This window comes from Callionymus lyra, chromosome 2, assembly GCF_982586985.1.
Source record: "Callionymus lyra chromosome 2, fCalLyr1.hap1.1, whole genome shotgun sequence".
Classification (NCBI taxonomy): domain Eukaryota; kingdom Metazoa; phylum Chordata; class Actinopteri; order Syngnathiformes; family Callionymidae; genus Callionymus; species Callionymus lyra.
In genome coordinates, this window is record NC_141819.1 from 2621537 (window position 1) to 2648017 (window position 26481).

The window sequence follows — 26481 nt, forward strand, 5'->3', positions numbered from 1 at the left end:
ACACTATTGTGTAGCAGGTCTACATGATAAAGTAAACTAACTGTTGTTTGGAGAGTCAGACCCAGAACTCAGATGTTTCTCCTCTTCATGACTCGATTATTAATGTCTGACGATGAGCTCCAGCTGCGCCTTCAACCTCCGAGTCCATCTAAGTGCAAATAACGACGCTCGCCCGGGCGGAGATTAGCCGGTCGTCGCTGGAGCGTCACGCCTCGTACATCAGTGTCTGAGCGAGAGAAACACTGGAGCTCACGTCCTGTGTGAGGATCTCACGTGTCCTTGAGTGTCGCTCACATGTTCAATAAAGTTTTACCTCACATGTTCTTTTAAATCATCAACATTTGTTTAAAAACATTTACTTGAGACTCATGACTGTGTGGAGTTACTTTGTTCTTGTTGTGTGGGTTTACTCCGGACACTCCGGTTTCCTCCCACAGTCCAGAAACATACAGAGGTTGATTGAGAACTTGAGGGAAATTGTCCTTCGCTATGAGTGTGTGTGTGAATGGTTGTCCTGAGACGGACTGGCGTCCTGTCCAGGGTGTCCCCTGCCTCTCGCTCAATAGGGATAGACTCCAGTCCCCCCTGAAACCCCCATAAAAGATAAAGAAAACGAATGAACTTTGCTAGTGAGGTGTCGACCCTGACCTGGTGAGCTCTCAGAAATGCTTTGCCGCCCAGCCAGCCAATCACGGCCGTCGATTCCTTTTTACATAAAAGTTGTAGAATTGTAGTTGTAGTTGTAGTTGTAGGTTTAAACTTAATTAGAGTCTGTATCTCAAACATTTATCAAGTTACAGACTTTCCTCCAAGGTTTCTTTAGCGTTTACCCGCTCTAGTAGAAGAACTCACATTTCTCCTTCAAACTCTTCACTGGCCGCTCTAGTAGAAGAACTCACATTTCTCCTTCAAACTCTTCACTGGCTGCTCTAGTAGAAGAACTCACATTTCTCCTTCAAACTCTTCACTGGCTGCTCTAGTAGAAGAACTCACATTTCTCCTTCAAACTCTTCACTGGCCGCTCTAGTAGAAGAACTCACATTTCTCCTTCAAACTCTTCACTGGCTGCTCTAGTAGAAGAACTCACATTTCTCCTTCAAACTCTTCACTGGCCGCTCTAGTAGAAGAACTCACATTTCTCCTTCAAACTCTTCACTGGCTGCTCTAGTAGAAGAACTCACATTTCTCCTTCAAACTCTTCACTGGCCGCTCTAGTAGAAGAACTCACATTTCTCCTTCAAACTCTTCACTGGCTGCTCTACTAGAAGAACTCACATTTCTCCTTCAAACTCTTCACTGGCCGCTCTAGTAGAAGAACTCACATTTCTCCTTCAAACTCTTCACTGGCCGCTCTAGTAGAAGAACTCACATTTCTCCTTCAAACTCTTCACTGGCCGCTCTAGTAGAAGAACTCACATTTCTCCTTCAAACTCTTCACTGGCCGCTCTAGTAGAAGAACTCACATTTCTCCTTCAAACTCTTCACTGGCTGCTCTAGTAGAAGAACTCACATTTCTCCTTCAAACTCTTCACTGGCCGCTCTAGTAGAAGAACTCACATTTCTCCTTCAAACTCTTCACTGGCCGCTCTAGTAGAAGAACTCACATTTCTCCTTCAAACTCTTCACTGGCCGCTCTAGTAGAAGAACTCACATTTCTCCTTCAAACTCTTCACTGGCCGCTCTAGTAGAAGAACTCACATTTCTCCTTCAAACTCTTCACTAGTTTCTTTCAGGATCATTTTAAAATTCTTACTTTCAGATCTATTCATGGTCAGACCTTCCATCAGTGATCTGATCCAGACTTACACCCCAGCTCGGGCTCTGAGGTCTGTGGATCAGAATCTACTGATGGTTCCTGAACTTCCGGACCAGAGGAGAGAATTCCTTCTTTTGATTTTCCTTGATTCTCTGAGACTCTTGTGTTTGTCTCAGTTTTATCTTGATCGTTTAACTATATCTTTTATTGAGTATTGTTTTGATTGTTTAAGTGCTTTGTGACCCTGGTCTAGAAAAGCGCTCTATAAAAATTACTTACTTTTTGGCAGCTTTTTGTTATTTTTGTGGTGTTTTTTTCTTCTAAGAAGTCCTCGGGCAACACCAGGTATCTGAGCTAGTATATGAACATCTACCCAGATAAGTATGTGGATTTCACAGTGACTCACATTGACTTTTAAATCCTCGAGGCCCGCGAGCCACATGTTTATTGTGTTTATTATTTTTGTGTAACTGACAGCTGAGGAGTGCAACAGACAGCAGGACTATAGAGCGACATGATGGATTGAATGATGCACACACTCTATTAAGACCACACACACACACACAGATTCAGTGTTCATGTATGTAAACACCCTCGAACAGAAGGTTCCATGTATTCGTGATCACATGTATTCGTGATCACATGTATTCGTGATCACATGTATGCGTGATCACATGTATGCGTGATCACATGTATTCGTGATCACATGTATTCGTGATCACATGTATTCGTGATCACATGTATGCGTGATCACATGTATTCGTGATCACATGTATGCGTGATCACATGTATTCGTGATCACATGTATTCGTGATCACATGTATTCGTGATCACATGTATGCGTGATCACATGTATTCGTGATCACATGTATGCGTGATCACATGTATTCGTGATCACATGTATTCGTGATCACATGTATTCGTGATCACATGTATGCGTGATCACATGTATTCGTGATCACATGTATTCGTGATCACATGTATTCGTGATCACATGTATGCGTGATCACATGTATTCGTGATCACATGTATTCGTGATGACATGTATGCGTGATCACATGTATTCGTGATCACATGTATGCGTGATCACATGTATGCGTGATCACATGTATGCGTGATCACATGTATTCGTGATCACATGTATTCGTGATCACATGTATGCGTGATCACATGTATTCGTGATCACATGTATTCGTGATCACATGTATTCGTGATCACATGTAGTGGGTGGATGGATGGATGGATGGATGGATGGATGGATGGATGGATGGATGGATGGATGGATGGATGGATGGATGGATGGGTGGATGGATGGATGGATGGATGGATGGATGATGGATGGATGGATGGATGGATGGATGGATGGATGGATGGATGGATGGATGGATGGATGGATGGATGGATGGATGGATGGATGGGTGGATGGATGGATGGATGGATGGATGATGGATGGATGGATGGATGGATGGATGGATGGATGGATGGATGGATGGATGGATGGATGGATGGATGGATGGATGGATGGATGGATGGATGGATGGATGGATGGATGGATGGATGGATGGATGGATGGATGGATGGATGGATGGATTGGTGGATGGATGGATGGATGGATGGATGGATGGATGGATGATGGATGGATGGATGGATGGATGGATGGATGGATGGATGGATGGATGGATGGATGGATGGATGGATGGATGGATGGATGGATGGATGGATGGATGGGTGGATGGATGGATGGATGGATGGATGGATGGATGGATGGATGGATGGATGGATGGATGGATGGATGGATGGATGGATGGATGGATGGATGGATGGATGGATGGATGGATGGATTGGTGGATGGATGGATGGATGGATGGATGGATGGATGGATGATGGATGGATGGATGGATGGATGGATGGATGGATGGATGGATGGATGGATGGATGGATGGATGGATGGATGGATGGATGGATGGATGGATGGATGGATGGGTGGATGGATGGATGGATGGATGGATGGATGGATGGATGGATGGATGGATGGATGGATGGATGGATGGATGGATGGATGGATGGATGGATGGATGGATGGATGGATGGATGGATGGATGGATGGATGGATGGATGGGTGGATGGATGGATGGATGGATGGATGGATGGATGGATTAAAGGATGGATGTTTTTCCTTAAAACCACCTTAAAATGTTTGTGTATTTACTCCTCAACAGTTTCTCAGTGTGTAACACATTGTATCAAAGCCTCCACATGTGTTGTGTCTTCAGGGCGCCTCCTCCAGTCTGGTGGTGAAGTTCGCCGACACAGACAAGGAACGAACCATCAGACGTATGCAGCAGATGGTCGGACAGTTCGGCATCTTCAACCCGGCCATCGCGCTTCCCTTCAGCACCTACAGCTCGTACGCACATGCGGTGAGTCTGAGCACGAGTGGCAGCATGTTGACGCGTGTTTATCCACACGCGTGTTTATCCACATGCGTGTTTATCCACACGCGTGTGCACGTCTATCTGAGTCAAATGAATGATTCACGTTCATTCAATGTCGTTTCTGCGGCGAGAAGGTCGCGGGTTCCAATCCCGCCCTTGGGCAAAACCTTGACCTCAATCATACTCTGGTCTAGTTTCATCTTTACTTCGTAGACTTTGATGTTTTCCTCGATGAGTTCCAGAGGTTCGTCTTCACAGGTGAGACTTCTCAAGGTCACCTGAGGAACATCTCCATGAGACGTCAGGTTGAAACACGACTGTTTGGATTTAAGATAAAGAACCATCGGTTAGAATAAGAGAAACATTACTTTAACAAACAAAGGTCAGTCATATATTATGTTATTAATATTATTATTAATGGCAATAATAATAATAATAATAATAATAATAATAATAATAATAACAATAATAATAATAATAAAAATAAAAATAAAAATAATAATAATAATAATAATGATAATAAAAATAATAATAATAATAACATCCATAACAATAATAATAATAATAATAGCAATAATAATAATAATAAAAATAATAATAATAATAATAATAATAAAAATAATAATAATAATAATAATAATAATGATAATAAAAATAATAATAATAATAATAATAATAATAATAATAATAATAATAATAATAATGATAATAAAAAAATAATAATAATAACATCCATAACAATAATAATAATAATAATAGCAATAATAATAACAAGAATAATATTAACTGATAATAATAATAATAATTATAATAATAACTGATAATAATAATAATAGTAATAATAATAATAATACTAATAACATCAATAACAATAATAATAACAATGATAATAATAAAAATAATAATAACAACAACAATAATAATAATAATAACAATAATAATAATACTAATAATTAATAATAAGTATGTTCTTCCTGTATTGCGTGGGTTTACTAGGACACTCCGGTTTCACAGAAATTGTCCGTAGGTATGAGTGTGTGTGTGAATGGTTGTGTGTCTTTGTGTGTCCTGAGACAGACTGGCGTCCTGTCCAGGGTGTCCCCCGCCTCTCGCCCTATCATACTGGGATAGACTCCAGTGTCCCTGTGACCCTGACACCAGAATAAAGCGGTTGTCAATGAATGAATAAATAATAATAACAATAATTAACAAAAGAAGCTGAAATTCTGGAACCGCCTCTGAGTTAGTATGTTTTTCATATGTTTACGTGTTTGTCTGTCGTGACCTGCTGGATGAAGGACCTTCTTCCTAAAACCTTCTCTGAGAGCTCAGATCATCTGAACCTCACTTTGTTCGTCTGTAAGACGTTAAGATCAGAATCACTGTGAACACGATGATGGGTTTTATGAACTGATGAAGTGGTTCTCGTCACCTGCACAGGTGTGTGGAGTTCAGTTCAGCACCTGCACAGGTGTGTGGAGTTCAGTTCATCACCTGCACAGGTGTGTGGAGTTCAGTTCAGCACCTGCACAGGTGTGTGGAGTTCAGTTCAGCACCTGCACAGGTGTGTGGAGTTCAGTTCAGCACCTGCACAGGTGTGTGGAGTTCAGTTCAGCACCTGCACAGGTGTGTGGAGTTCAGTTCATCACCTGCACAGGTGTGGAGTTCAGTTCATCACCTGCACAGGTGTGTAGTCGTACAGGTGTAGCCTCAGGTGTCCAGTCCACAGATAGCTAGTCCCGCCCACCACACCCCCCTCTGGGCACGAACCACATCAGAGACCACCATGAGTTCTCACAACCTCTGCAGTCCCTATAGCAGGTCTTCGTCCGTCCCCCCAGGGACCTCCAGGGACCTCCAGGGACCACCACGGTCTGGCAGCGGTGGTTTCATCATCTGAGGAGATCTCACTGAATATGGAGGAGAGTATCTTCCAGAAGAACAACCAGAAGAATTATCGCGAGGCCGATGAGACGTTTGAACCGCGGGCCGGTCTTTCCCGGGACCCGGTGTGTGATGTGTAAATGGAGGTTATCTACTCTGGCGGAGGAACATCCCGACTTCATTACCATTCATGACATTCTGAGCGTTTACTTCAAGAGCCCCGCGAGGAACAAAAACGCTGATATCACGCTTGAGTGACTCCAACCTTCTCGACGGTTCCTCAGAGTTTTAGAATCGTTTTGAATCGTCAAAATCCATTTCTTTATGAAGTCACATGATCAAGAGGATGAAACCACGTCCAGGTTTCTAGAAGTCGATTCACTCCTGATACGAACGTAACCGCGAAGGTGTCGGTGCAACATGCTAACAGTAGCTAATATTTTGAAAACCACTTTGTTGAGTCGATGAAGCATGAATGTGTCACAGTACAGATGGAAGCTGGCAGCCAGTGAAGAGTTTGAAGGAGAAATGTGAGTTCTTCTACTAGAGCAGCCAGTGAAGAGTTTGAAGGAGAAATGTGAGTTCTTCTACTAGAGCAGCCAGTGAAGAGTTTGAAGGAGAAATGTGAGTTCTTCTACTAGAGCAGCCAGTGAAGAGTTTGAAGGAGAAATGTGAGTTATTCTACTAGAGCAGCCAGTGAAGAGTTTGAAGGAGAAATGTGAGTTCTTCTACTAGAGCAGCCAGTGAAGAGTTTGAAGGAGAAATGTGAGTTCTTCTACTAGAGCGGCCAGTGAAGAGTTTGAAGGAGAAATGTGAGTTCTTCTACTAGAGCAGCCAGTGAAGAGTTTGAAGGAGAAATGTGAGTTCTTCTAGTAGAGCAGCCAGTGAAGAGTTTGAAGGAGAAATGTGAGTTCTTCTACTAGAGCAGCCAGTGAAGAGTTTGAAGGAGAAATGTGAGTTCTTCTACTAGAGCGGCCAGTGAAGAGTTTGAAGGAGAAATGTGAGTTCTTCTACTAGAGCAGCCAGTGAAGAGTTTGAAGGAGAAATGTGAGTTCTTCTACTAGAGCGGCCAGTGAAGAGTTTGAAGGAGAAATGTGAGTTCTTCTACTAGAGCAGCCAGTGAAGAGTTTGAAGGAGAAATGTGAGTTCTTCTACTAGAGCAGCCAGTGAAGAGTTTGAAGGAGAAATGTGAGTTCTTCTACTAGAGCGGCCAGTGAAGAGTTTGAAGGAGAAATGTGAGTTCTTCTACTAGAGCAGCCAGTGAAGAGTTTGAAGGAGAAATGTGAGTTCTTCTACTAGAGCAGCCAGTGAAGAGTTTGAAGGAGAAATGTGAGTTCTTCTACTAGAGCAGCCAGTGAAGAGTTTGAAGGAGAAATGTGAGTTATTCTACTAGAGCAGCCAGTGAAGAGTTTGAAGGAGAAATGTGAGTTCTTCTACTAGAGCAGCCAGTGAAGAGTTTGAAGGAGAAATGTGAGTTCTTCTACTAGAGCGGCCAGTGAAGAGTTTGAAGGAGAAATGTGAGTTCTTCTACTAGAGCAGCCAGTGAAGAGTTTGAAGGAGAAATGTGAGTTCTTCTAGTAGAGCAGCCAGTGAAGAGTTTGAAGGAGAAATGTGAGTTCTTCTACTAGAGCAGCCAGTGAAGAGTTTGAAGGAGAAATGTGAGTTCTTCTACTAGAGCGGCCAGTGAAGAGTTTGAAGGAGAAATGTGAGTTCTTCTACTAGAGCGGCCAGTGAAGAGTTTGAAGGAGAAATGTGAGTTCTTCTACTAGAGCAGCCAGTGAAGAGTTTGAAGGAGAAATGTGAGTTCTTCTACTAGAGCGGCCAGTGAAGAGTTTGAAGGAGAAATGTGAGTTCTTCTACTAGAGCGGCCAGTGAAGAGTTTGAAGGAGAAATGTGAGTTCTTCTACTAGAGCGGCCAGTGAAGAGTTTGAAGGAGAAATGAGAGTTCTTCTACTAGAGCAGCCAGTGAAGAGTTTGAAGGAGAAATGTGAGTTCTTCTACTAGAGCGGCCAGTGAAGAGTTTGAAGGAGAAATGTGAGTTCTTCTACTAGAGCAGCCAGTGAAGAGTTTGAAGGAGAAATGTGAGTTCTTCTACTAGAGCAGCCAGTGAAGAGTTTGAAGGAGAAATGTGAGTTCTTCTACTAGAGCAGCCAGTGAAGAGTTTGAAGGAGAAATGTGAGTTCTTCTACTAGAGCGGCCAGTGAAGAGTTTGAAGGAGAAATGTGAGTTCTTCTACTAGAGCAGCCAGTGAAGAGTTTGAAGGAGAAATGTGAGTTCTTCTACTAGAGCGGCCAGTGAAGAGTTTGAAGGAGAAATGTGAGTTCTTCTACTAGAGCAGCCAGTGAAGAGTTTGAAGGAGAAATGTGAGTTCTTCTACTAGAGCAGCCAGTGAAGAGTTTGAAGGAGAAATGTGAGTTATTCTACTAGAGCAGCCAGTGAAGAGTTTGAAGGAGAAATGTGAGTTCTTCTACTAGAGCAGCCAGTGAAGAGTTTGAAGGAGAAATGTGAGTTCTTCTACTAGAGCGGCCAGTGAAGAGTTTGAAGGAGAAATGTGAGTTCTTCTACTAGAGCGGCCAGTGAAGAGTTTGAAGGAGAAATGTGAGTTCTTCTACTAGAGCAGCCAGTGAAGAGTTTGAAGGAGAAATGTGAGTTCTTCTACTAGAGCAGCCAGTGAACAGTTTGAAGGAGAAATGTGAGTTCTTCTACTAGAGCGGCCAGTGAAGAGTTTGAAGGAGAAATGTGAGTTCTTCTACTAGAGCAGCCAGTGAAGAGTTTGAAGGAGAAATGTGAGTTCTTCTACTAGAGCAGCCAGTGAAGAGTTTGAAGGAGAAATGTGAGTTCTTCTACTAGAGCCGCCAGTGAAGAGTTTGAAGGAGAAATGTGAGTTCTTCTACTAGAGCGGCCAGTGAAGAGTTTGAAGGAGAAATGTGAGTTCTTCTACTAGAGCAGCCAGTGAAGAGTTTGAAGGAGAAATGTGAGTTCTTCTACTAGAGCGGCCAGTGAAGAGTTTGAAGGAGAAATGTGAGTTCTTCTACTAGAGCAGCCAGTGAAGAGTTTGAAGGAGAAATGTGAGTTCTTCTACTAGAGCAGCCAGTGAAGAGTTTGAAGGAGAAATGTGAGTTCTTCTACTAGAGCAGCCAGTGAAGAGTTTGAAGGAGAAATGTGAGTTCTTCTACTAGAGCAGCCAGTGAAGAGTTTGAAGGAGAAATGTGAGTTCTTCTACTAGAGCAGCCACTGAAGAGTTTGAAGGAGAAATGTGAGTTCTTCTACTAGAGCAGCCAGTGAAGAGTTTGAAGGAGAAATGTGAGTTCTTCTACTAGAGCGGCTCAGAATTCTGGCTGCAGAGTTTTGTATGAACTGCAGGAATTGTTCCGCAAAAACATGAACAAATCTTGATTTTACCCTCATTTGTGGCGGACGTTTTAAGTATTTAAAGTTGAACTGAGTAGATTAGTCATTATTAATATTCGTAAAGATGTTTCTAGACCAGGTTCACAAAGCGCTCAATACTCAATAAAATATACTTTAAACGTCAAGATAATACTGAGACAAGCACCGAGAGACAAGAAGACATTTGGTACCGTTGAAATTTGGTTCCTTCTGACCTCTGACCCCTGCTGCGAGAGCATTCCTGAAGATTCAACGCCTTGTATTCTTTAGTCTTTATTGAGAAACATGAACCTAATTATTGTACTTTGTCATTTTCTCGTGAATATGATGCAGATGATGGTAGAAACCAACATTTTTTGAACCACGGACAGGTTTAATGTCAGACAAGATTTCGTCTGGTCAGTCCAGGTACTTCTTACATGATAACAACACACGTCACAAACGCTAGCATGTAAAAAAAAACATATAAAACACAATATAAATGTGAAATATGTTGTAGAAAGTGTCCTTTAATCGCATGATTGAAGTTATTTTCACTCATCAAAACCTGTTTTTAAAGACGTTAACGTTTGCAACGTGTGACGTCACCACGTAGGAAGTCTTCTGACCAAAATAGTGGAACATGCCGGAGCGATAAATACCATAATATCATAGTGATATGACCAGTTTATTGTATGTTCAATATAATAAAACACACCTGAACCCACCGTCAACATCTTTCACAACTTTATTTACAACGTACTCGTAACATCAGGCCAGAGACATAACAGGAAGTAACATCCGCTCTGTTGTCTTTATCATGCTCTCTGGTCGCTATGGTAACGTGTAAACATACCTTCAAAATAAGACGACAGGTAAAATACTGACGCACCATGAAACGAGTATAAAGTGTTTTACTAACTTTAACACGCTAACATCACGTGACGCCAGAAGAGAATCTGCTAAATTTTCAAAGTAAAACATCGCGACCCCTGGTATGAACTAGCGTTAGCGTCATTGCTAATCCTAGCCTGAGCTCATGATTACATTCCAGAAACTTTTGTCTACAAACGATCACGTTCAATCAATATTTCTCTCTCACTGGTCACTGGTTTGAAGGCTCGGATCAGAATGAGGGTCAAAGCCTCTGGTGGATTCAAACCTTCATTTGTATATCAATTTACTCATTTATAAACGAAGTCAGCGAGACCCCAGACGGGGGAGCAAAAAACAGGAAAACAACGCCGACAACATGTGACCTCCGCCCGAGAACATTTGAATTACTAGACTTACAGGAGACAAAAGAGGAACTCTCTCAGCGGGGGGTCGGTGTCACCGGGAACACGAAAGAACAATTTGGCCGGAAAGGAAGACCTCCTGGACGGGAAATCTGACTCTAATGTAGCGAGTTTTCTTACAGCTCGGGACCGTTCTGTCTGGGACCGTCAATCTGTGAAGTCGCTGGACCATATGTGTCAAACTCAAGGCCCGCGGGCCAAATGTGGCCCGCCATGTGATTTTATGTGGCCCGCCTGCCTTACCTTATATATCTTATTTAGTGCACCACATGCAAGGCTGTGTGCAGCCATTTTTATTTAATTGTAAAATACTACATCACACATGTTTTTAGCAGCTCACAATTGTTGGTTTTACAGTAGGTATGCCTCTCAAGTAATAAATTCAAAGTAATTTAACATTAAGGAGTAGTTACATTTATTTTACATTAGCTTTAGTTACATTTATAAGTTACATCTGGCCCTTTGAGGGGAGCCATTATGATGATGTGGCCCCTGGTGAAAACCAGTTTGACACCCCTGCGCTAGACGAACTGGTTCCGATCGATTGTTATAAGAAGTATTTTCTTCGACTCGAAGCTAAAGATTGTTCATCTTTCTCCACTAAACGTAAAGTATAAGACGCCGGACGCAAGTGACGTCGTGTTGGATCTTTTAAAACGTATGGAAGTGAAACGACGATTTCTTTAAAGCGAGAAAAACACCATATTCTCCGTGTTTTCTTCGCCGTCGTGACGGAAACCTTTCACGAGCGAAGACACGCTCGCTGTGAACTCTGGGTAAGAAGGAACGAGGACCTTATGGACAGATTATACATGTATATTTATACGCGCACTATAAATAGAAAGTACAGTAAAGGCGAATGAAAACTACCTCCTCGCCACGATTGGATTATAGAGTCGAGCTGACAGCCAGTAAATTGGATTTTAGTCAAACCCCCGGGAAGGAGGGGTCGCTACACAAATAGCAGGGGTTGAAACTCACAACATGTGCCAAAAAAATGAGAAACGTTCCATTTCCCTGATGGACGCCGACGCCGGTGAAACATCTACTTGCAGAGAAAAGTGATTTGATAAAAACAGACAAAAGAGATGCTTGGGTTCCAGCGAGCGATGATGGTTCTGCTGCGAACGGCGAGTCGTAAAGAAGATTTTATCATCTGTTGTGTGAGAGTCACTTCATGCCATTCTAGTGGCTTTAAAAATCTCTTTTCCATCGAAGGAAATAAAGAAACGCTTCCGTGGTTCGAAGGAGTCGATGTCATGAGGAGCAAAGAGAAGTTTTTCTCCTGCAGCAACATGTCTTCTGTGAAAGATGCATCAAACCGAGCGTGAGATAAATGAGAGGAAGAGGAAAACCGTTTAACTCGCTGCTAATAGTGACAGTGTGTGTGTGTGTGTGTGCGAGTGTGTGTGTGTGTGTGTGTGTGTGTGTGTTTGTGCGTGTGTGTGTGTGTGTGTTTGTGCGTGTGTGTGTGTGTGGGCGGATCATAGGGACGTGGACTCACTGCTAGGAAACATCGCCCCCTGTTGGTGAGACTGTGTCAGAGCAGCGTTGAGTCAGAGCTGGTGAATCATCAGAAACTAAAGAAGTGACGCGAACATAAACTAACATAAACTAACATCAACTTTACATAAACTAACATAAACTAACATCAACTTTACATGAACTAACATAAACTAACAAAGGTCACATCATGGGTTTGAATCCCAGGGTCAGAAGTTTAGATTGATATTGTTCTAAATATCACAGATATATTTCCATATAATAAAAGTGTGTGTAAAATAAAATATTGACGATTAACATAGAAATGAAAAACACTTTCTTTGTCATAAGCTTTATTTATTTTAGCCTTTGTAACTTGTTTTATTTGAGATCATATGTATTTTATTGTATATATTTCGATTTTGTTCTTGTTTCTTAATTAATATTTTATTTACTTTAATGATGATACTTTATGTTGTATTAAATGATATTCAATAAAGTGTTTTTAAAAAATAATTATTCGATTCGACTAATCAAGATCTTTGTTGAGTCAATTATGTGAAAATACAAATAATGCCTAAATAACTAATTGTTAATGAAATCAATATAAATAATGTTTTTTATTGCTAATGAAATACATATAAATAATGTTTTTTATTGCTAATGAAATACATATAAATAATGTTTTTTATTGCTAATGAAATACATATAAATAATGTTTTTTATCGCTAATGAAATACATATAAATAATGTTTTTTATTGCTAATGAAATCAATATAAATAATGTTTTTTATTGCTAATGAAATCAATATAAATAATGTTTTTTATTGCTAATGAAATACATATAAATAATGTTTTTTATTGCTAATGAAATCAATATAAATAATGTTTTTTTATTGCTAATGAAATCAATATAAATAATGTTTTTTATTGCTAATGAAATACATATAAATAATGTTTTTTATTGCTAATGAAATCAATATAAATAATGTTTTTTATTGCTAATGAAATCAATATAAATAATGTTTTTTATTGCTAATGAAATCAATATAAATAATGTTTTTTATTGCTAATGAAATCAATATAAATAATGTTTTTTATTGCTAATGAAATCAATATAATAATGTTTTTTTATTGCTAATGAAATCAATATAAAGAATGTTTTTTATTGCTAATGAAATACATATAAATAATGTTTTTTATTGCTAATGAAATCAATATAAATAATGTTTTTTATCGCTAATGAAATACATATAAATAATGTTGTTTATTGCTAATGAAATCAATATAAATAATGTTTTTTATCGCTAATGAAATCAATATAAATAATGTTTTTTATTGCTAATGAAATCAATATAAATAATGTTGTTTATTGCTAATGAAATCAATATAAATAATGTTTTTTATCGCTAATGAAATCAATATAAATAATGTTTTTTATTGCTAATGAAATCAATATAAATAATGTTTTTTATCGCTAATGAAATCAATATAAATAATGTTTTTTATTGCTAATGAAATCAATATAAATAATGTTTTTTATCGCTAATGAAATACATATAAATAATGTTTTTTATTGCTAATGAAATACATATAAATAATGTTTTTTATCGCTAATGAAATCAATATAAATAATGTTTTTTATCGCTAATGAAATCAATATAAATAATGTTTTTTATTGCTAATGAAATACATATAAATAATGTTTTTTATTGCTAATGAAATCAATATAAATAATGTTTTTTATTGCTAATGAAATACATATAAATAATGTTTTTTATTGCTAATGAAATACATATAAACAATGTTTTTTTATTGCTACTGAAATCAATATAAAAAATGTTTTTTTATTGCTAATGAAATACATATAAATAATGTTTTTTTATTGCTAATGAAATACATATAAATAATGTTTTTTATTGCTAATGAAATACATATAAATAATGTTTTTTTATTGCTAATGAAATCCATATAAATAATGTTTTTTATCGCTAATGAAATCAATATAAATAATGTTTTTTATTGCTAATGAAATACATATAAATAATGTTTTTTATTGCTAATGAAATACATATAAATAGTGTTTTTTTATTGCTAATGAAATTAATATGAATAATGTTTTTTATTGCTAATGAAATACATATAAATAATGTTTTTTATTGCTAATGAAATCAATATAAATAATGTTTTTTATCGCTAATGAAATACATATAAATAATGTTTTTTATTGCTAATGAAATACATATAAATAATGTTTTTTATCGCTAATGAAATACGTATAAATAATGTTTTTTTATTGCTAATGAAATACATATAAATAATGTTTTTTATTGCTAATGAAATACATATAAATAATGTTTTTTTATTGCTAATGAAATACATATAAATAATGTTTTTTATTGCTAATGAAATACATATAAATAATGTTTTTTATTGCTAATGAAATACATATAAATAATGTTTTTTATTGTTAATGAAATCAATATAAATAATGTTTTTTTATTGCTAATGAAATACATATAAATAATGTTTTTTATTGCTAATGAAATACATATAAATAATGTTTTTTATTGCTAATGAAATCAATTTAAATATTGTTTTTTATCGCTAATGAAATACATATAAATAATGTTTTTTTATTGCTAATGAAATACATATAAATAATCTTTTTTTATTGCTAATGAAATCAATAAAAATAATGTTTTTTATCGCTAATGAAATACATATAAATAATGTTTTTTTATTGCTAATGAAATACATATAAATAATGTTTTTTATTGCTAATGAAATACATATAAATAACGTTTTTTATTGCTAATGAAATACATATAAATAACGTTTTTTATTGCTAATGAAATACATATAAATAATGTTTTTTATTGCTAATGAAATACATATAAATAATGTTTTTTATTGCTAATGAAATCAATATAAATAATGTTTTTTATTGCTAATGAAATACATATAAATAATGTTTTTTATTGCTAATGAAATCAATATAAATAATGTTTTTTATCGCTAATGAAATCAATATAAATAATGTTTTTTATTGCTAATGAAATCAATATAAATAATGTTTTTTATCGCTAATGAAATCAATATAAATAATGTTTTTTATTGCTAATGAAATCAATATAAATAATGTTTTTTATCGCTAATGAAATCAATATAAATAATGTTTTTTATTGCTAATGAAATCAATATAAATAATGTTTTTTATCGCTAATGAAATCAATGTAAATAATGTTTTTTATTGCTAATGAAATCAATATAAATAATGTTTTTTATCGCTAATGAAATCAATATAAATAATGTTTTTTATTGCTAATGAAATACATATAAATAATGTTTTTTATTGCTAATGAAATACATATAAATAATGTTTTTTATCGCTAATGAAATACATATAAATAATGTTTTTTTATTGCTAATCAAATCAATATAAAAAATGTTTTTTTATTGCTAATGAAATACATATAAATAATGTTTTTTTTATTGCTAATGAAATCAATATAAATAATGTTTTTTATCGCTAATGAAATACATATAAATAATGTTTTTTTATTGCTAATGAAATACATATAAATAATGTTTTTTATTGCTAATGAAATACATATAAATAATGTTTTTTTTATTGCTAATGAAATCCATATAAATAATGTTTTTTATCGCTAATGAAATACATATAAATAATGTTTTTTATTGCTAATGAAATACATATAAATAATGTTTTTTATTGCTAATGAAATACATATAAATAATGTTTTTTATTGCTAATGAAATACATATAAATAATGTTTTTTTATTGCTAATGAAATCCATATAAATAATGTTTTTTATCGCTAATGAAATACATATAAATAATGTTTTTTATTGCTAATGAAATACATATAAATAATGTTTTTTATTGCTAATGAAATACATATGAATAATGTTTTTTATTGCTAATGAAATACATATAAATAATGTTTTTTATCGCTAATGAAATCAATATAAATAATGTTTTTTATTGCTAATGAAATACATATAAATAATGTTTTTTATTGTTAATGAAATCAATATAAATAATGTTTTTTATCGCTAATGAAATCAATATAAATAATGTTTTTTATCGCTAATGAAATACATATAAATAGTGTTTTTTTATTGCTAATGAAATCAATATAAATAATGTTTTTTATCGCTAATGAAATCAATATAAATAATGTTTTTTATTGCTAATGAAATACATATAAATAATGTTTTTTATTGTTAATGAAATCAATATAAATAATGTTTTTTATCGCTAATGAAATCAATATAAATAATGTTTTTTATCGCTAATGAAATACATATAAATAATGTTTTTTATTGCTAATGAAATCAATATAAATAATGTTTTTTATCGCTAATGAAATACATATAAATAATGTTTTTTATTGCTAATGAAATACATATAAATAATGTTTTTTATTGTTAATGAAATCAATATAAATAATGTTTTTTATTGCTAATGAAATACATATAAATAATGTTTTTTATTGCTAATGAAATACATATAAATAATGTTTTTTATTGCTAATGAAATACATATAAATAATGTTTTTATTGCTAATGAAATACATATAAATAATGTTTTTTTATTGCTAATGAAATACATATAAATAATGTTTTTTTATTGCTAATGAAATCAATATAAATAATGTTTTTTATCGCTAATGAAATACATATAAATAATGTTTTTTTATTGCTAATGAAATACATATAAATAATGTTTTTTTATTGCTAATGAAATCAATATAAATAATGTTTTTTATTGCTAATGAAATACATATAAATAATGTTTTTTATTGCTAATGAAATCAATATAAATAATGTTTTTTATCGCTAATGAAATCAATATAAATAATGTTTTTTATTGCTAATGAAATCAATATAAATAATGTTTTTTATCGCTAATGAAATCAATATAAATAATGTTTTTTATTGCTAATGAAATCAATATAAATAATGTTTTTTATCGCTAATGAAATCAATATAAATAATGTTTTTTATTGCTAATGAAATCAATATAAATAATGTTTTTTATCGCTAATGAAATCAATATAAATAATGTTTTTTATTGCTAATGAAATCAATATAAATAATGTTTTTTATTGCTAATGAAATCAATATAAATAATGTTTTTTATCGCTAATGAAATCAATATAAATAATGTTTTTTATTGCTAATGAAATCAATATAAATAATGTTTTTTATCGCTAATGAAATCAATATAAATAATGTTTTTTATTGCTAATGAAATCAATATAAATAATGTTTTTTATCGCTAATGAAATCAATGTAAATAATGTTTTTTATTGCTAATGAAATCAATATAAATAATGTTTTTTATTGCTAATGAAATCAATATAAATAATGTTTTTTATCGCTAATGAAATCAATATAAATAATGTTTTTTATCGCTAATGAAATACATATAAATAATGTTTTTTATTGCTAATGAAATACATATAAATAATGTTTTTTATCGCTAATGAAATCAATATAAATAATGTTTTTTATCGCTAATGAAATACATATAAATAATGTTTTTTATTGCTAATGAAATACATATAAATAATGTTTTTTATTGTTAATGAAATCAATATAAATAATGTTTTTTATTGCTAATGAAATACATATAAATAATGTTTTTTTATTGCTAATGAAATACATATAAATAATGTTTTTTTATTGCTAATGAAATACATATAAATAATGTTTTTTATTGCTAATGAAATACATATAAATAATGTTTTTTTATTGCTAATGAAATACATATAAATAATGTTTTTTTATTGCTAATGAAATCAATATAAATAATGTTTTTTATTGCTAATGAAATACATATAAATAATGTTTTTTATTGCTAATGAAATCAATATAAATAATGTTTTTTATCGCTAATGAAATCAATATAAATAATGTTTTTTATTGCTAATGAAATCAATATAAATAATGTTTTTTATCGCTAATGAAATCAATATAAATAATGTTTTTTATTGCTAATGAAATCAATATAAATAATGTTTTTTATCGCTAATGAAATCAATATAAATAATGTTTTTTATTGCTAATGAAATCAATATAAATAATGTTTTTTATCGCTAATGAAATCAATATAAATAATGTTTTTTATTGCTAATGAAATCAATATAAATAATGTTTTTTATTGCTAATGAAATCAATATAAATAATGTTTTTTATCGCTAATGAAATCAATATAAATAATGTTTTTTATTGCTAATGAAATCAATATAAATAATGTTTTTTATTGCTAATGAAATCAATATAAATAATGTTTTTTATCGCTAATGAAATCAATATAAATAATGTTTTTTATTGCTAATGAAATACATATAAATAATGTTTTTTATTGCTAATGAAATACATATAAATAATGTTTTTTATTGCTAATGAAATACACATAAATAATGTTTTTTATTGCTAATGAAATACATATAAATAATGTTTTTTATTGTTAATGAAATCAATATAAATAATGTTTTTTATCGCTAATGAAATCAATATAAATAATGTTTTTTATCGCTAATGAAATACATATAAATAATGTTTTTTATTGCTAATGAAATACATATAAATAATGTTTTTTATTGCTAATGAAATCAATATAAATAATGTTTTTTATCGCTAATGAAATACATATAAATAATGTTTTTTATTGCTAATGAAATACATATAAATAATGTTTTTTATTGTTAATGAAATCAATATAAATAATGTTTTTTATTGCTAATGAAATACATATAAATAATGTTTTTTATTGCTAATGAAATACATATAAATAATGTTTTTTATTGCTAATGAAATACATATAAATAATGTTTTTATTGCTAATGAAATACATATAAATAATGTTTTTTTATTGCTAATGAAATACATATAAATAATGTTTTTTTATTGCTAATGAAATCAATATAAATAATGTTTTTTATCGCTAATGAAATACATATAAATAATGTTTTTTTATTGCTAATGAAATACATATAAATAATGTTTTTTTATTGCTAATGAAATCAATATAAATAATGTTTTTTATTGCTAATGAAATACGTATAAATAATGTTTTTTATTGCTAATGAAATCAATATAAATAATGTTTTTTATCGCTAATGAAATCAATATAAATAATGTTTTTTATTGCTAATGAAATCAATATAAATAATGTTTTTTATCGCTAATGAAATCAATATAAATAATGTTTTTTATTGCTAATGAAATCAATATAAATAATGTTTTTTATCGCTAATGAAATCAATATAAATAATGTTTTTATTGCTAATGAAATCAATATAAATAATGTTTTTTATCGCTAATGAAATCAATATAAATAATGTTTTTTATTGCTAATGAAATCAATATAAATAATGTTTTTTATTGATAATGAAATACATATAAATAATGTTTTTTATTGCTAATGAAATCAATATAAATAATGTTTTTTATTGCTAATGAAATACACATAAATAATGTTTTTTATTGCTAATGAAATACATATAAATAATGTTTTTTTATTGCTAATGAAATCAATATAAAAAATGTTTTTTTATTGCTAATGAAATACATATAAATAACGTTTTTTATCGCTAATGAAATACATATAAATAATGTTTTTTATTGCTAATGAAATACATATAAATAATGTTTTTTTATTGCTAATGAAATCCATATAAATAATGTTTTTTTATTGCTAATGAAATACATATAAATAATGTTTTTTTATTGCTAATGAAATACATATAAATAACGTTTTTTTTATTGCTAATGAAATACATATAAATAATGTTTTTTATTGCTAATGAAATCAATATAAAAATGTTTTTTTATTGCTAATGAAATACATATAAATAATGTTTTTTTATTGCTAATGAAATACATATAAATAATGTTTTTTATCGCTAATGAAATACATATAAATAATGTTTTTTATTGCTAATGAAATACATATAAATAATGTTTTTTATTGCTAATGAAATACATATAAATAATGTTTTTTATCGCTAATGAAATACATATAAATAATGTTTTTTATCGCTAATGAAATACATATAAATAATGTTTTTTATTGCTAATGAAATACATATAAATAATGTTTTTTATTGCTAATGAAATACATATAAATAATGTTTTTTATTGTTAATGAAATACATATAAATAATGTTTTTTATCGCTAATGAAATACATATAAATAATGTTTTTTATCGCTAATGAAATACATATAAATAATGTTTTTTATTGCTAATGAAATCAATATAAATAATGTTTTTTATCGCTAATGAAATACATATAAATAATGTTTTTTATTGCTAATGAAATACATATAAATAATGTTTTTTATTGCTAATGAAATACATATAAATAATGTTTTTTATTGCTAATGAAATCAATATAAATAGTGTTTTTTATCGCTAATGAAATACATATAAATAATGTTTTTTTTATTGCTAATGAAATACATATAAATAATGTTTTTTTATTGCTAATGAAATCAATATAAATAATGTTTTTTATCGCTAATGAAATACATATAAATAATGTTTTTTTATTGCTAATGAAATCAATATAAATAATGTTTTTTATCGCTAATGAAATACATATAAATAACGTTTTTTATTGCTAATGAAATACATATAAATAATGTTTTTTATTGCTAATGAAATACATATAAATAATGTTTTTTATTGCTAATGAAATACATATAAATAATGTTTTTTATTGCTAATGAAATCAGTATAAATAATGTTTTTTATTGCTAATGAAATACATATAAATAATGTTTTTATTGCTAATGAAATACATATAAATAATGTTTTTTATTGCTAATGAAATACATATAAATAATGTTTTTTATCGCTAATGAAATACATATAAATAATGTTTTTTATTGCTAATGAAATACATATAAATAATGTTTTTTATCGCTAATGAAATACATATAAATAATGTTTTTTATTGCTAATGAAATACATATAAATAATGTTTTTTATTGCTAATGAAATACATATAAATAATGTTTTTTTATTGCTTATGAAATACATATAAATAACGTTTTTTATTCCTAATGAAATACTTATAAATAATGTTTTTTATCGCTAATGAAATACATATAAATAATGTTTTTTTATTGCTAATGAAATCAATATAAACAATGTTTTTTATCGCTAATGAAATTAATATAAATAATGTTTTTTATTGCTAATGAAATCAATATAAATAATGTTTTTTATTGCTAATGAAATCAATATAAATAATGTTTTTTATTGCTAATGAAATACATATAAATAATGTTTTTTATTGCTAATGAAATACATATAAATAATGTTTTTTATTGCTAATGAAATACATATAAATAAAGTTTTTTATTGCTAATGAAATACATATAAATAATTATTTTTATTGCTAATGAAATACATATAAATAAAGTTTTTTATTGCTAATGAAATACATATAAATAATGTTTTTTATTGCTAATGAAATACATATAAATAATGTTTTTTATTGCTAATGAAATACATATAAATAATGTTTTTTTATTGCTAATGAAATCAATATAAATAATGTTTTTTTATCGCTAATGAAATACATATAAATAATGTTTTTTATTGCTAATGAAATACATATAAATAATGTTTTTTATCGCTAATGAAATACATATAAATAATGTTTTTTATTGCTAATGAAATACATATAAATAATGTTTTTTATTGCTAATGAAATACATATAAATAATGTTTTTTTATTGCTAATGAAATACATATAAATAATGTTTTTTATTGCTAATGAAATACATATAAATAATGTTTTTTATTGCTAATGAAATACATATAAATAATGTTTTTTTATTGCTAATGAAATACATATAAATAATGTTTTTTTATTGCTAATGAAATCAATATAAATAATGTTTTTTATCGCTAATGAAATACATATAAATAATGTTTTTTATTGCTAATGAAATCAATATAAATAACGTTTTTTTTTGCTAATGAAATACATATAAATAATGTTTTTTATTGCCAATGAAATACATATAAATAATGTTTTTTATTGCTAATGAAATACATATAAATAATGTTTTTTATCGCTAATGAAATACATATAAATAATGTTTTTTATTGCTAATGAAATACATATAAATAATGTTTTTTATTGCTAATGAAATACATATAAATAACGTTTTTTTATTGCTAATGAAATCAATATAAAAAATGTTTTTATTGCTAATGAAATACATATAAATAATGTTTTTTATTGCTAATGAAATACATATAAATAATGTTTTTTATTGCTAATGAAATACATATAAATAATGTTTTTATTGCTAATGAAATCCATATAAATAATGTTTTTTATTGCTAATGAAATCCATATAAATAATGTTTTTTATCGCTAATGAAATACATATAAATAATGTTTTTATTGCTAATGAAATCCATATAAATAATGTTTTTTATTGCTAATGAAATCAATATAAATAATGTTTTTTATCGCTAATGAAATACATATAAATAATGTTTTTTATTGCTAATGAAATACATATAAATAATGTTTTTTATTGCTAATGAAATACATATAAATAATGTTTTTTTATTGCTAATGAAATCAATATAAATAATGTTTTTTTATCGCTAATGAAATACATATAAATAATGTTTTTTTATTGCTAATGAAATCAATATAAATAATGTTTTTTATTGCTAATGAAATACATATAAATAATGTTTTTTATTGCTAATGAAATACATATAAATAATGTTTTTTATTGCTAATGAAATCAATATAAATAATGTTATTTTATCGCTAATGAAATACATATAAATAATGTTTTTTATTGCTAATGAAATACATATAAACAATGTTTTTTATTGCCAATGAAATACATATAAATAATGTTTTTTATTGCTAATGAAATACATATAAATAAAGTTTTTTATCGCTAATGAAATACATATAAATAAAGTTTTTTATCGCTAATGAAATACATATAAATAACGTTTTTTATTGCTAATGAAAAACATATAAATAATGTTTTTTATTGCTAATGAAAAACACATAAATAAAGTTTTTTATTGCTAACAAAATCAATATAAATAAAGTTTTTTATTGCTAACAAATCAATATAAATAATGTTTTTTATCGCTAATAAAAAATATATAAATAATGTTTTTTATCGCTAATGAAATACATATAAACAATGTCTCTCAGCGATAATAAAATATATATATATATAATATGATATACAATGTTTTTCCTCAACCATTGACTGTGTTTGGTCAATACTGTTGTAATTTTGCTGGGCGGCAAAGCATCATGCAGGCTGTAAAGGTCGATTCTGGGGTCACCTTTACTGGATGTTTGTTTATAAGAATAGCACCAAAGTTTCCAGGCCCTCGGGTCACCTTGACCCAGAGCCATGTCCTCGGAGCTTGTTGTGTGCGACACCTTATGACGGTCAAGTACACGCTTCACAAACTCCAAACCCTGGACCCTGGACACCCTCCAAACAATTTGATTAGATCAATAAAGATCTACCTAACCTAAGCTAATGAAGGTTTTTTATGAACACGACCCCAGACAAAGAGGTCGTACGGTGAGCCTTAGCTAACAGTGCTAATGCTAACACACTCGCTACTCGCTAGCTAGCAAGTTCGTTTCCAGCCTGTGATTATATGGTATTTACACTGAGCCGGTCCGTGGTCTAGATCGTGGTCTAGATCGTGGTCTAGATCGTGGTCTAGATCGTGGTCTAGATCGTGGTCTAGATCGTGCTCTAGATCGTGGTCTAGATCGTGGTCTAGATCGTGGTCTAGATCGGGGTCTAGATCGTGGTCTAGATCGTGGTCTAGATCGTGGACCATTTATCGTTCGTTCACCGACAGAAGCTTGTATCGACCAAGATTGAACTCGAGACCTTCAGGGGTCAGAGGTCACAAGAGACCCCTGAAGGTCAGAGAACATGTGACGACAGATAGTTGCAACTTTCTTCATCTTTCAGTCTTTTGTTCCCCCTGTTTCTTTCTTCTTTTCTTCTGGAGACTCTTCACTCGTCTGCTGCGTAGATAAAGACGTGGAAATCGCTTTTTTTAACGCCTTTGAAATGAGGAAAAAAAGAATAAAGTAAGATTTGAAAGAAGAATCTTTTCTCAGGTCCATACGAACCTTGAATCTTCTCTTTGCTTCATCGTGACTTGAAACGTTTTCTGTTCCAACGATGGTTCCAGTGAAGAGTAAACGTCGTAGAAAAAGACGAACGATGGTATTTTACACGTGTGTGATTTCCAGAGAGAAACATTCTTGTGTGTGCAGTTACACTGTTGGTGTGTGTAGTATTACTACAGATACTCTAGAGTATTTAAACGTGAATAAATCAAATATTCACTCAAACATGAATAAATGCATGAACTTTTGTTTATAGCTTAAGGTCAGGTGACGTTTTAGATACTTCATAGAGGGGTGTGAGGAAATATTAATACACACAAATATCACAATACTGTAGTTTGTATGTTCTCCCTGTGTTAACACATATATACTTGTTACTACACTATCACAACACCAGAGTCAAGTACTGGACAATACTACACATATATACTTGTTACTACACTATCACAACACCAGAGTCAAGTACTGGACAATACTATATATATACTTGTTACTACACTATCACAACACCAGAGTCAAGTACTGGACAATACTACACATATATACTTGTTACTACACTATCACAACACCAGAGTCAAGTACTGGACAATACTACACATATATACTTGTTACTACACTATCACAACACCAGAGTCAAGTACTGGACAATACTACACATATATACTTGTTACTACTCTATCACAACACCAGAGTCAAGTACTGGACAATACTACACATATATACTTGTTACTACACTATCACAACACCAGAGTCAAGTACTGGACAATACTACACAAATATACTTGTTACTACACTATCACAACACCAGAGTCAAGTACTGGACAATACTACACATATATACTTGTTACTACAGTATCACAACACCAGAGTCAAGTACTGGACAATACTACACATATATACTTGTTACTACACTATCATAACACCAGAGTCAAGTACTGGACAATACTACACATATATACTTGTTACTACACTATCACAACACCAGAGTCAAGTACTGGACAATACTACACATATATACTTGTTACTACAGTATCACAACACCAGAGTCAAGTACTGGACAATACTACACATATATACTTGTTACTACACTATCACAACACCAGAGTCAAGTACTGGACAATAATACACATATTTACTTGTTACTACATTATCACAACACCAGAGTCAAGTACTGGACAATACTATATATATACTTGTTACTACACTATCACAACACCAGAGTCAAGTACTGGACAATACTACACATATATACTTGTTACTACACTATCACACCACCAGAGTCAAGTACTGGACAATACTACACATATATACTTGTTACTACACTATCACAACACCAGAGTCAAGAACTCAATAATACTACACATATATACTTGTTACTACACTATCACAACACCAGAGTCAAGTACTGGACAATACTACACATATATACTTGTTACTACACTATCACAACACCAGAGTCAAGTACTGGACAATACTACACATATATGCTTGTTACTACACTATCACAACACCAGAGTCAAGTACTGGACAATACTACACAAATATACTTGTTACTACACTATCACAACACCAGAGTCAAGTACTGGACAATACTACACATATATACTTGTTACTACAGTATCACAACACCAGAGTCAAGTACTGGACAATACTATATATATACTTGTTACTACACTATCACAACACCAGAGTCAAGTACTGGACAATACTACACATATATACTTGTTACTACACTATCACAACACCAGAGTCAAGTACTGGACAATACTACACATATATACTTGTTACTACACTATCACAACACCAGAGTCAAGTACTGGACAATACTACACATATATACTTGTTACTACACTATCACAACACCAGAGTCAAGTACTGGACAATACTACACAAATATACTTGTTACTACACTATCACAACACCAGAGTCAAGTACTGGACAATACTACACATATATACTTGTTACTACAGTATCACAACACCAGAGTCAAGTACTGGACAATACTACACATATATACTTGTTACTACACTATCACAACACCAGAGTCAAGTACTGG

The 26481-nt window shown here is 30.8% G+C and overlaps 1 protein-coding gene across 4 annotated transcripts in view; it reads left to right on the top strand.

Moving 5' to 3' along the window:
- Positions 1-26481, top strand: part of celf5a (cugbp, Elav-like family member 5a) — a 352295-nt gene that overhangs the window by 312878 nt on the left and 12936 nt on the right. For all 4 annotated transcript variants that reach the window (XM_087783230.1, XM_087783232.1, XM_087783233.1 and 1 more), the window contains exon 6: positions 4030-4176. In XM_087783230.1, coding sequence (XP_087639356.1) covers positions 4030-4176 — 147 coding nt within the window. The remainder of the gene's footprint in view (positions 1-4029; positions 4177-26481) is intronic.